The 13903-nt window shown below is 35.4% G+C and overlaps 1 protein-coding gene across 1 annotated transcript in view; it reads right to left on the bottom strand.

The window, feature by feature from the left end:
- The window catches only part of LOC136038469 (PDZ domain-containing protein 8-like), a 98294-nt gene that overhangs the window by 15416 nt on the left and 68975 nt on the right, over positions 1-13903 (bottom strand). Inside the window, exons 11-12 of the mRNA XM_065721536.1 lie at positions 11177-11459; positions 61-240 (exon numbers count right to left, since the gene is read on the bottom strand). Of these exons, the coding sequence (XP_065577608.1) occupies positions 61-240; positions 11177-11459 (463 nt within the window). The remainder of the gene's footprint in view (positions 1-60; positions 241-11176; positions 11460-13903) is intronic.

Here is a 13903-nt window from a genome sequence, read left to right as displayed (position 1 = left end):
ATCAATTTTATCATTTGAGAAGGTTCGCACATTTATTTTCATATAAGAAAGAAATGTTACCTCTACATCTTCTATAGAAAATGGAATCTTCAAATCTTCGTGAACATCTGTCTTTTTTAAAAGATGTCCTTTTTCCCGTTTCCTCATTGGCTGGCATACCGTCTGGCGACACCTGTCTTTGCATTTCTTATGGCAAATTGTACCGCAGGTTATGCACTGAACTGCATCTCGCAGCCAAATCTGAAAATTTTACCGAGTAAGAGCTATTACTCTAGACAAAACAAAATTAAATACAAGCTTTAATCAGAATCATAAATTCACAGGGAAGCTAAAAAGGGATTAATATAATAAGTTGTCAAGGATGAAAACACTGCACCAATTACAATGATGGATTAATGCACTACTCTTTGTCCACCTTAGGGTGTACTTACATCAAACCCGTATCGTTAATTGCCAAAGATGTCTGTCTTTACTGGTATATTTCATTCGAGTAGACAAACAAAAGTTTTGAATTACTGACCAGAGGTTCGCTGACCAGAGGTTTAGCCGGAGCAGTGTTCAAGCAATTTGAAAACGCCCGTCAGGAATAACAATGTTTCTGGTTCTCACTGCACAAATATTATACAGTATGAAAAATTCCTATTTTTTGGTTAAATATATTTTGGAGAGATCAATCTTCTTCATTTCTCGTGACTACGCCTTTGCACATGCGTAATAACAAATTTTTAGCACATTACGATGGGAACGACAAGTAGTAACTGAAGTTATTGTTGTGACGTAAAGGAAAACATCCCTTTCCCACGCTGTGATGTGTCCGACACCTAGTAATAGGGATAAAACCTTTTACTAGACAATAAAAAAAAAATGTCCTGAATTTTTTCGGTCACTTGTACAGTGATCGTCATCAGTAGAAATAAACCAGCAGTATCTCTGTTCATAGCCATCACTCTGCATGTTATCAAAATATTCAATATAATATATATATAATATTCAATATAATTCAATAATTCAATATAATATTCAATATAATTCAATATTTTTGAATTGCTTTTTTTGCTATTTAATAAAATGATTCATCCCTATTAGAACAGTTATTTATCGTCATGGAAAGGCAGTGTGGTCTTCGAAATTAGCTAAAAGGGTATAGAGGGGTAAAGAGTGAGGCTTTTAATAGATTGACGTTGAGGAGGAGCCGGCAGCTGTTTTGGCCTTGGGCAGCCTGGTACTGTTGTTAGTTATTAGCAATGGTAAATAAAAGACCCAAGGATAATTTAAAACCCCCCTACCCTTCGAATAAAACGCTTCTCAAATTTACTTGTGCCTTATTAAGAGTTTCTAGCAAGTGCTAGTCCAGTCTTTTTTTTTCTTTTTTTTTACATAGGAATTATAAGCATCACTAGTTGGAGTTAACTCTTGCCTAAAACTTGTACAAGTAAAATAATCCTGATTTGCTAACAGAAATGAGTGTGATTGTGACCAAGACCATGAACAGTGCCAGAAACCCACTCCGAATTTATAAAAACCGCTTATTTCACATAAACTAAAATCTAGGGGAAAGTACTGGTTCTGTATAATGCAAAAATACGTCCCTATGAAAACCTTATCAATTAGTCTTTCTTGCTTCGTGACATATTCTATGAACTAAAAAGCTAACAAATATATGACCAAAATGGATAGTGTTCCCCCGAAAGCAAAAATATACCAAATAATGGAAAATACCGCTAAAAGTATGCAAACATCGAAAATTTCTTGTGTAATACATACCCTAGCATTATTCGTCCTCATAAGGTACCATGAAGAAGCAAGTTAGTGAAAACTGTAGATAACTCTTTTGTATTTTCCCAACCCCCACTCCAGCCCACTTAATCCTTGTGTTTGCTAGGAAAGTACAGTTTAATAGACGACATTGGAAACTTTTAACACTGCATTACAGTTTACACCTGTGATTTCAGCACCAATTGCTGTCTTGCATTTTACTTTCGTTATCAAACAGTTCGTGGTAACGAACTGTAGTAAGGAGCGACCCGGCTCAATAGTAACCAAAACTCTGAAAAATGGAATTTTGATACCAATAGCTACATCAAAAGAATCACATTTTAATACTGATTTTAAATATATAAGTTTCATCAAGTTTAGTGTTACCCATCAAAAGTTACGAGCCAGAGAAAATTTGTCTTATTTTAGAAAATAGGAGGAAACACCCCCTAAAAGTCAAATTACTTCGTATATGTAAGGGGCTTCTTCCTCATCAACGCCCCGCTCTTTGCACTAAAGTTTTCTACTGTTTTAAAAAGAAGAGTTGAGAGAAAGAGTCAAACTTTAGCGTAAAGAGTGGGGCGTTGATGAGGAAGCAGCCCCTTTCATATACGAAGTAATTTGTTCGTTTTAAGTTTTAATGTCTCTCCTTACTTTCAGTTAAAAAACTTGTTTTTTTCTATTTAATTGAAACTCTAATCCGCCGTCGGCGCTTAGTAATAACCCTAAACTGGATCCGAAATGGTTGTAAGTTTACATTGACAACGTCTTACCTAAGGCAGTCTTTTCAAATTTCCTTCAAATTTATTTTTTCACAGTTTACACCTTATTGTACATTTCTATACTTTCATTTTGTCTAACATTTGCACTTTTGTAATCCTACATTTTTTAATTTCTTGTCTGACCACTAATCAAGACTGCTTCCTCAAGTAGTAGTCCTAGTGACCTCTCGTGTCTCTAGGTGTCTAATTTGTGACCTCTCATTTGTGTCTCATGCAACACTAAGTTTATTTTATCACATTTCTAACTTTTGTACATTTATATATTATTTACCTAATTTTTTAAGATTTAGATGGTTTTGCAAGTTTTCACTTAAGCAATTGGATTCCATTTTCACTATCCTCGGTACTTGAAGGGTATTAGTTTCCTAGTTGGGATGCACCTAACTCATGAGCCTAGATAAATGACACTATCACTGGGTATTGACACTCTTCTTAATAGGAATTCTGATTGATTTTCATAGAAATAACAGTATACTATTATGAATAATTATTGATTTATATGAATTTAAAAAATGTGAACTAGAGAGAAGGGTTCCTTCCTCGTATTTATTATTTGTAAAATGTAATATTGTGCTACCAACAGTTCTGACCTTCAGGGACGCGAATTCAAGAAAATTTAGGATGAAGAAACTTTTTTTTTCTATTTTTTTTTTTAATGAAGGCACAAAAAAGGGCATGTCTTAATTATAGGGGGGGTTCTTTATTTTTTAACAAAGAAGTATTTAATAATATACGCGGGTTGGGGTTGTGGTAATTCTACCCCTGCCCCTCAACTGGCGTCCCTGCTCATACTTTTAAATTCCTGCGACTGCTCCATCTCTGTTTATGTTTAGTATCCCAGTTTCTAAATATCCAAGTCCCGCCCCCTGACGAAAAACAAAAGGAGTTAAGTTGTGTGATCTAAATTCCAATATGTGTGAGATATGTCGAAGGCCTGGAAACCTTTCTCCCAGTTATTAAATTCCTTCCACTTGTTCCTTCTCTTGTCAAGCAAATTCTAGTTTCTAAACGCCCCTTTTCTCCTTTGATTCGCCAGCTAAGGAGTAAAGTCGTACCACCTATATTCTGACGTCCGCAAGATATGTTCAAGCCATCGAAATGCTTCCTCAGCTGTGGAATCCTTACGACTTGCTCCTTCTTTGTCTAGGGACTTCTAGTTTCCATATTCATCCATCTGACGGGCCAACTAAGGAGTTAAGTTGCACAATCTTGGTTTTGTTTTGAGTACGATATACTGAATCCATCGAAAGCAGATAATTTACTAGTAAAAATATCATTTTGTTCTTTTTTACTTACCTAAAGTTTCATTCAAAAAAGAATGTGTCTCTAATTTTTTTTTTTCTTTAGCTGGAGTACAAAAGTAGAAAGACGAAAATAAGGTATTTCTCCAAAATCATAACTAGAATTACTTAAAAGTGAAGCTTGTGAAGCTTACCACGTACAGAAATTGTCGCAAACAAGTTTGGGCTACCGCCTCCCTTAACCATCCAAGACCTGAGTGGATGATTCCCACAGTAGTCTAGGTAGACCTTCAGGGATCTATGAGAGACTCGACGAGGGTCTAGGTTGGTGTGACAAAACAAATAGGGGTTCTAAATTCGGAAACTGGGCTCTGTGAAAATTCGTCCGGTATAGATGGTGAAGAACTAAAATTTTGGTTTGGCTTCATCTATCTGTGTAAACAGAAAACATCTTAAGAAGCTAAGCGACTCCTATTTGTAGAAACGGTAGCCGTCATTCACTGTTTCATCCAATGACAACATCTAAAAGTGAATGATTTGAATGATATATTGCAACAATCGCTTCAATCTGTGATTAATGCAGTCAAAGAAATAAGATACAATGAATATGTTTTTATTTGCATAATCGTGCGATGGAAATGTTGAAGACATCCAACGATTGTCCTTCCATACTAAAGTAAGCTGGTTGTCCAAAGAATATGTTAAAAAAGATTTTATTCCAATTCTTAAGTAGTGTTAGTATCTGGAAGGTAATCATTCACAAGGAGATCTGGTCAATTTCAAAGCAGGCATTGCGTATTTGAGATACCTCATTAAATACCTCATTAGATATAACTATTTTGCGATTGTCATTGCAGAAGCTACGGTGTCATTAATGTTTGATTTTACTTCGGTTACAACTGTTATCATATTATATAACAATAATAATTGTTACATAACAATTTATGTTATCATAAATAAAATGACAGTTGGTCCTGATAGGCGGTATGTTTGTCCCCTTTGTAAAGATGATGATGAAGACTTGGATCATTTTCTCCGGAAATGCCCGGTGCTCTTGGATTTACGGGAAATTTATTTGCATGGGATTAATTTGATGCTTCCGGGTATTCTACAAAATAGTAACCCAACCACAATATTTCGAGTGGGAGTATATATAGATAAATCTTTAATAAGAAGAAAAAGTTCTATATGATTAATCTCTTTTGTACTTAGATTAGGTACTTTTTGCGTTGAATTCTGTTTTTTTGTGCGTGTTCGTACTGTTGTTAATTTCCTTGCTTGTTTGTTATTTATTTATATTTTTGTGTGTATATGGCCCACGGGTTTTTGAAATACACTTATCTATTTATCTATCTATAGTAGTATGAATGAAAAGTTTTTTAAATAAGATAAGTGAGAATTGATTGGTTTCTTGTCCTATGAGGAGATATAAAAAGTAAAGTTGGACGGAATCCTTTTCCTGACTGTCACAAATAAAGCATAAGGAGTAACAAATTAAGAGAGGTGAGTGATGCCTCTGATATATATTTATTTTTATTCATACGCAATATTTTGGACATTCTCCCAGGAGGATTCTTAGGGTATTTTTACATTAAAAAAACAAGTTTTTATGGCACTTGGTATTAATCAAGTGGCATATAGCGATCGCTAATTCTGTCGGTCTGTCAGTTTGTCCCGGTTTTGCTACTTTAGGTACTTCCAGGTGAGCTAGGACGATGAAAACTTGGCAGGCGTATCAGGGACCGGACCAGATTAAATCATAAATAGTCTTTTTCCCGATTTGACCATCTGGGGCAGAGTGGGGGGGGGATAATTTAGAAAAAAAATAGAAAAAATGAAGCATTTTAAACTTACGAACGGGTTATTGGATGTTAATGAAATTTAATGTTTGGAAGGATATCGTGTCTCAGAGCTCTTATTTTAAATCCCGGTCAGATCCGCTGACATTGGGGGAGTTGGAGGGGGAGAATCTAAAATCTTGGAAAACGCTTAGAGTGGAGGGATCGGGATGAAACTTGGTGGGAACGAAAGGCAGAAGTCCCAGATACGTGATTGATATAATCAGAAAGGATCTTCTCTGTTTGGGGGAGTTGGGTGGGGGGGGGGGAAGGTTACTTCTGAAAAATTAGAAAAAATGAGGTATTTTTAACTTAAGAAGGAGTGATCGGATCTCAATGAAATTAGAAGTTTGGAAGGATACCGTGTCTCAGAGCTCTAAATTTAAATCCCAACTGGATCCGGTGACATTGTGCGGAATTGAGGGGGGGGATACCTAAAATCTTGGAAAACGCTTAGAGTGGAGAGATCGGGATGAAACTTGGTGGGAAAAATAATCGCAAGTCCTAGCGTGATTGACATAACCGGAACGGATCCGCTCTTTTTGGGGGAGTTGGAGGGGGAGGGTTAATTCCTAAAAAATAGAAAAACTGAGGTATTTTCAACTTCCGAAAAAGTGATCAGATTTTAATGAAATTTGATGTTTGGAAGGATATCGTGTCTCAGAGCTTTTAGTCTAAATCCCGACTGGATCCGGTGACGTTGGGGGAGCTGGGGGGGGACCTAAAATCTTGGAAAACACTTAGAGTGGAGGGATCGGGATGAAACTTGGTAAGAAAAATAAGCACAAGTCCTAAGTACGGGATTGACATAACCGGAACGGATCCACTCTCTTTGGGGGAGTTGTGGGGGGGGAATGGTTAATTTTAAAAAAATAGAAAAAAGGAGGTATTTTTAACTTACGAAGGAGTGATCGGATCCTAATGAAATTCCATATTTAGAAGGACCTAGTAATTCAGATCTCTTGTTTTAAATTCGGACCGGATCCAGGGTCATTGGGGGAGGACCGGAAATGTTGGAAAACGCTTAAAGCGGAAAGATTAGGATGAAACTTGGTGGAAAGAATAAGCACAAGTCCAAGATACGTGACTGAAATAACCGGACCGGATCTGTTCTCTTTGGTGGAGTGGGGGGGGGGGTAATTCGGAAAAAACTAGAAAAAATGAGGCATTTGTAACTTACGAACAGACGATCAGATCTTAATGAAATTTGATCTTTAGAAGGATCTTGTGCTTTAGAACTCGTCATTTTAAATCTCCATTAGATTCATTGACATTGGGGGACTTTGGAAGGGGAAACTGGAAATCTTGGAAACCGGAAATCTTGGAAAACGCTTAGAGTGGAGAGGTCGGGATGAAATTTGATGGGAAGAATAAGCATAAGTTATAGATACATGATTGACATAATTGGAACGGATCCGTTCTCTTTAGTGGAGCTGGGGGTTGTTAATTTGGAAATATTAAAACAATTGAGGTATTTGATACTTAGAAGGAATGCAGGTCTCAGAGATCTTATTTCAAATCCCGATCAAATCTGTTGACATTGGAGGGAGTTGGAGGGGAAACCAGAAATCTTGGAAAACGCTTATAAATGTCGTAGATACGTGAATGACATAACCAGACTGGATCCACTATTTTTGGGGGAATTAGGGGGTGGGTTTCAGTGCTTTGGCGAGTTTGGTGCTTCTGGATGTGCTAGAACAGAGAAAATAGGTAGGCGTGTCAGGGAGCTGCACAAATTGACTTGATCAAGTTGTTTTCCCAGATTTGACCATCTGGGGGCTGAAGGGAGAGGAAAATTAGAAAAATCGACGTATTTTTAAATTACGAGTGGGTGATCGGATCTTAATGAATTTTGATATTTAGAAGAACCTCGTGACTCAGAGCTCTTACTTTAAATCCTGACCGGCATTAAGCCTCTGATTTTTCCTTTTAAATCAATTTATTGATTCTTAGAATTTTGCCAGAACTCATACCATATGAGCTCTTGGCTCTTCCAACCTCGTCACAATTGCCATATGAACTCTAGGCTCTTGTTCATTTTTTAAAAAGTAGATTTGTGAGAAAGAGTCAAACTTTAGAGTAAAGAGTGGTGCGTCGAGGAGGGGACAACCCTTTTCATATACGGAATAATTTCTATTCGTTTTAAGTTTTAAAGTCGCTCCTTACTTGCAATTAAAAAAACTTGTTTTTTCATTTAATTTCTGAGCGTTTTTGAATTAACGCAGGTTTTGATTTTGGCTCTCCGCTCTTGAATAAGTAAAAAGAAATTTGCATATTAATTTTGTATTGGCTAAATGGCTTTCTCATAGTTTTTATCGGACAATTTTGACAAGAAAAAGTGTGGGGGAGGAGACCTAATTGCCCTCCAATTTTTGGTTACTTAAAAAAGCAACTAGTAATTTTTTTTTTACAAACGTTTTTAGTAGTAATAAATATACGTAACTTACGAAATAAACTTAAGTAGTGAAAATCTATATTTGTATGTTTTTATTATGTATATGAGGGGGTTCACTCCCTTGTCAATACTTCGTTCTTTACACTAAGACTTGAATGTTGTCTAAATTGTTTAAGAGTGACCCATAAATCACAAAGGCCATAGAATAAATAGCTGAAATTACCGAAATTACTTTAGCGTAAAAAGCGAGGAATTGAGGAGGATACGAACCCCCTTATGTACGTAATAATTTCTGGTCGTTTTAAGTTTTAATGCTGCACCTTACTTTCAGTTGAAAAAAAACTTTTTTTTATATTCATTTTCTCTTTGTTTTTGTTTAAATAATGCTAGATAATCCTGCGCCCCCTTCATGGAAATTCTCTTCCGTCATGATAAATTCCTCATGGAAAGATCCTCCCACGTAACCCCTCCCCCAGACCCCCCCCCCATCGCGAAAAAGTATCCCTGAAAACGTCTGTACACTTCCCAATAACCATTACTATATGTAAACAATGTTCAAAGTTTGTAGCTTGCAGCCCTTCCCCCGGGAACTATGGGGGATTAAGTCGTGCCCAAAGACATAGTTATTAGGTTCTTAAACTATGCTGAATAAAATGACTATCTCAAAATTTTGATCTGTTGACATTGAAACGTCTGTACACTTCCCGGTAACCATTACTATATGTAAACACAGGTCAAAGTTTGTAACTTACAGCCCCTCCCACGGGGACTGCGGGGGAGTAAATCGTCCCTAAAGACATAGTAATTAGGTTTTCCGACTATGGTGAATAAAATGGCTATCTCAGAATTTTTATCCGGTGACTTATGGGGAAACAATGAGCGCGGGAGGGGGCCTAGGTGCCACCTAATTTTTTGGTCACTTAAAAAAGGACACTAGAACTTTCAATTTCCGTTAGAATGGGCCCTCTTGCGACATTATGGGACCACTGGGTTGGTATGATCACTGCTGAAAAAAAAAAACAAAACAACAACAAACAAACACGCATCCGTGATCTTTCTTCTGGCAAAAAATACAAAATTCCACATTTTTGTAGATAGGATGTTAAAACTTCTAAAGTAGGGTTCCAAATATGGTATTTCCGACCTTATTAGGTTTTCCGACTATGGTGAATAAAATGGCTATCTCAGAATTTTGATCCGGTGCCTTTGGGGAAACAATGAGCGCGGAAGGGGGCCTAGGTGCCGTACAATTTTTTGGTCACTTAAAAAGGACACTAGAACTTTTAATTTCCGTTAGAATGAGCCCTCTTGCGACATTATGGGACCACTGGGTTGGTATGATCACTGCTGGAAAAAAATAAAAAAACAAAAAACAACAACAAACAAACACGCATCCGTAATCTTTTTTCTTGCAAAAAATACAAAATTCCACATTTTTGTAGATAGGATGTTAAAACTTCTACAGTAGGGTTCTCTAATACGCTGAATCGGATTGTGTGATTTTTTTTAAGATTCTATGAATTTTATGGGGTGTTTCACCCTATTTTCTAAAATAAGGCAAAATTTCTCAGGCTAGTAAATACGGATGGGTAAGACTAAACTTTATAAACCTTATATATTTGAAATCAGCATTAAAATGCGATTCCTTTGATGTAACTATTGGTATCAAAATTCCGTTTTTTTAGAGTTTCAGTTACTATTGAGCCAGGTCGCTCCTTACTGCAATTCGTTACCACGAATTGTTTGATTAAATCTACATATTACTTCAAGAACTATTCCAAACCTTGACTTCATACTGAATAAAAACAATTACATTGGATACAAACAAAGCAATCGCTCAAATTAGCTTTCCAAACTTCCATTAGAGTCGCCCGTTTTAATTCTCAAGCCAAGCACCTGAGAAACTGCAGACATATTCATTATTTTAACCAATGATAAGACTTTGGCGATAGAAAGTGAACAGAAATCTTCTTTTGACAACCATTCCGAAAGATACGTTTTCAAAGAAAAATGAAGAGCCATATTAAAGTTAAGACGAGCAGAAATTACCATCAAAGAATAAATGAAACCCTAAACGAGCATAAATCCTAAAACGAGTAAACATTAAAGTCCTCAAAATCAAACTTAAAATGAGGAAAAAAAAATACTAGAAACAGGAGTAACAAAATACAAAGTTCTAAAGTCTATCTCATGATTTGTCCTTCACTGAGAAAATTTATTTTATGTTGATAACATTGAAAAAAGTTCAATTAAAACTTAAATTGCTGAGACTTCGACGAATAAATATAATTGAATATTAAACATTCAATAGATGTGAGTAACGAAGGACTATGAGTAACTACTTAACTCATTGTTATCCCTGAGTAATTGTCTGTATGTTACCCATGAGTTACCATACGGTAAGTTAAAAAATCAATAACATTCTATTATTGCTCATGTTCAATAACATTCTATTATTGCTCATGTGTAATTAAAATAATTATGTGCAATGAGTAAATATGAGTAAGTACGATTAAATAAAGCCTATATTTAACTAAACCAATGGAAAGACAATGAATAGGATTCTCTTTTTTATACTTCATATTAAAATAAAATAATTTTGCTAAATTTATTTTTGAAACACAACAGTTAGTTGAGCCATTTTTCATTTATAATTTTTGAAAATCCTATATTAAAGCAAAACAATTGTCCAGCTATTTCAAAATTTTATTGCAACTTTAATCAAAAATAAAACTTTGTACTGGGAGTTATTAGTTCATATATCAAGAATGAAACAGTTAGTGGTAACAAACTGTAAATGAGGAGCGATGCGGCTGAATAGTAACTGAAACCCTATAAAATTTATATTTACCAGGGCTGCAAGTTTCAACTCAACCAATTAAGCCTTCAAATTTCATTTACTCCTTCTTGGTAATTTAATTACTTTTTTATATTCCAATTAAGTATCTTAGAAATATGTGCTATTTTAAACCAAATATTGTTATGTTCGGCATCATATCTGATTTTACATATTTTTTACCATTTAAAAATATCTCATCAAATTCCTGAGAAACATACAACCTAAGACTAAAAAATTCTGGCTAGAACCAACCTTTCAAATCCAACAATTAATACAGTTTTAGTTCCAACTGAAGTATTTATGTGATTTGAATTCTACGGACTTACTCTTCCATTGCAATAATCACAAAATACAGGAACTCCATAAAAGTGAGTTACAACGAATGTGTGATCTTTTGATTTTGTTCCGGTTTCTTCTAATATCATTTCTGATCCCTTTATAAGACTGTGCGCAATTTCGTCAACAGCGACGTCCTTCCCTTCTGACGTTTTCACTCCTACTCCTTTCACTGGCTGTTCTTCTGCAGGCTTGTATACAAACGAGAAAAGGACATCACCATAGCACAATCGAGGATCGAATCCAGTGTGTGAGGATATCTCCAAATTTTGTCTGAAAATCAATAAAAATTTTAAAAACTGTACAAAACAATTGTGAAATTAATTTATGTTGCTTGGTCAACGCAAAATATTGCAGCAACCTCCGTCCGTCTCTGCGAGACGGACGGAGGTGCGGATGGTTGCCATCCCTCAGAAGGGATGGACGGAGGTTGTCTTTTCTCTTCGGCATCAATTCAACGATTTAGTTGTCAATCCCCCAAAAATTTCAAAATCGTACTTCCTTAGCTTCTTTTCTTTAAAAATGACAAGAAGTTTACTAAGCGGCTATTGAACTATTTACGTAATTTTCTATGCTAAGTGCTTAAGTTACATATTAAATATAAGCTTTCACACTTGAACACGGTGTTTTCACACTCAGCTAATGCCCATAAAACCATCCAAATCATTATCGAAAGTCGTCATAATCTCCAAAACCAAACCACCAAAAATAAAATTGAATGTAGATGAAGATTTAAACCTTGATTATGGTCTTTTGTGATGAAAAATAGGCGTAAAAGCCTTTCTAAGAAAAGTTTTTTAATTTATTTTCGTCTATTAATAAGTGTTCATCCGTAGAAGCTATTTTGTTGCTCTTATGTTGGCTTTTCCATAACACGGCATCAACCCACTTAATGCAGAATTATAAGTAGAGCTAGAGACTACTTGGTACTGACTACGTTACAAAAAAAAATTTGCTCTGCAAGATTACATATTATAGCATAACCATAATTTGCATAAGATAACATAACTATAACATAAGGTCATGGGATATACTAGTGTGAAACGTTCTGCAATATAGTGTGAAAGTGCCAATAGATACGCTGTTCCTGCTTAGAACCGACTTTATTCTTTTTTTATTTACATACTGTCAACACTATTAGTCTAAAAATTTAAAAATTCTAGTCCGGTTATGTTAGTCACCTATCTTGGACTTGTACTTATTCTTTCCACAAAGTTTCATCCTGAGCTCTCCGCTTTAAGCATTTTCCAACATTTCCCCCCCCCCCCCTAATGACACTGGACCCGGTCGGGATAAAAAATAAGAGATCTAAGTTTCGAGGTTCTTCTAAATATGAAATTTCCTTATGATATGATCACTCTTTCGCAAATTAAAAATACCTCAATTTTCCTAATTTTTAGAATTACCCCCCCCCCCCAACTCCCCCAAAGAGAGTAGATCCGTTCCGGTTATGTCAATCCCGAATCTAGGACTTGTGCTTATTTTTCCCACCAAGTTTCATTCCGATCCCTCCACTAAGGATTTTCCAAGTTTAGGTTCCGCCCCCCCCCAACAGCCCCTTCACTGGATACGGTTGAAATTTAATATAAGAACTCTGAGACATGACATCCTTCCAAACATCAAATTTCATTAAGATCCGATCACTCCTTTGTAAGTTAAAAATACCTTATTTTTCTAATTTTTCAGAATTAACCCTCCCCCCCACTCCCCCAAAGAGAGCAGATCCGTCCCGGTTATGTCAATCACGTATCTAGGACTTGTGCTTATTTTTTACCACCAAGTTTCATCCCGATCCCTCCACTCTAAGCATTTTCCAAGATTTTAGGTTCCCCCCTCAATTCCCCCAATGTCACCGGATCCAGTCAGAATTTAAAATAAGAGCTCTGAGACACGATATCCTTCCCAACTTCAAATTTGATTAAGATCCGATCACTCATTCGTAAGTTAAAAATACCTCATTTTTCTTTTTTGTTCCAGATTTTTAAAGGCTTTATATTGTTTAAAATTGTTGATCAAGTTTCTCCAACATAAAAATAGCAGCCCAAACTAAAAATTCTTAAAGAAAAACCAAAAAGATTTAAACTATTATTTACTTTTTCCCTGAAAAGACTATGATAATATAAAACGAAAATAAATTAACTAAAAAAAAAACTTTATCCACAAAATGAGTTTTCCAAAGAAAAGTAAAGAAATCCATTAAATCAAAAATGAGCAGAAGAGGAATCAAATAATCTACCCAGCGTAAAACTACCACAAATCAGCATCGATAAATAAATGAAGCCCAAAACGAACAGAAATAACAATAATTAACCGAGTAAAACTCATAAACAGCAGAAGTTAAAATGAGTAGGGCGGAAAACCCCTATGCCTTCCCAAGGTTGGAATACAATTTGCACTTTACTGAAAAAGAATAATTTTTAAATGATTTCACTTTTATAACTTTAATAAATCAAATATTATCAACATTTTAACGAATGCATATCAGCAAATGTATATTAGAAAAACACTGTAAATTCATTCGTTTTTTTGTTGTTTTTTTTTTTTCAGTAAAATCCAAACTGTATTCTGGCCTTGGGAAGGCATAAGGGGTTTTAAGCCCTACTCATTTTAGTTTCTGCTTGTTTTGGGTTTTACTCGATTAATTATTGCAATTTCTGTCTGTTTTGGGTTTAATTTATTTAACGATTCTGATTTGTCGTAGTTTTACACTTGGTATA

Source organism: Artemia franciscana, chromosome 18 (assembly GCF_032884065.1).
Source record: "Artemia franciscana chromosome 18, ASM3288406v1, whole genome shotgun sequence".
NCBI classification, from domain to species: Eukaryota; Metazoa; Arthropoda; class Branchiopoda; order Anostraca; family Artemiidae; genus Artemia; species Artemia franciscana.
Note: the sequence above shows the minus strand (reverse complement) of the source record. Positions and strands in the feature narration are given on the sequence as shown.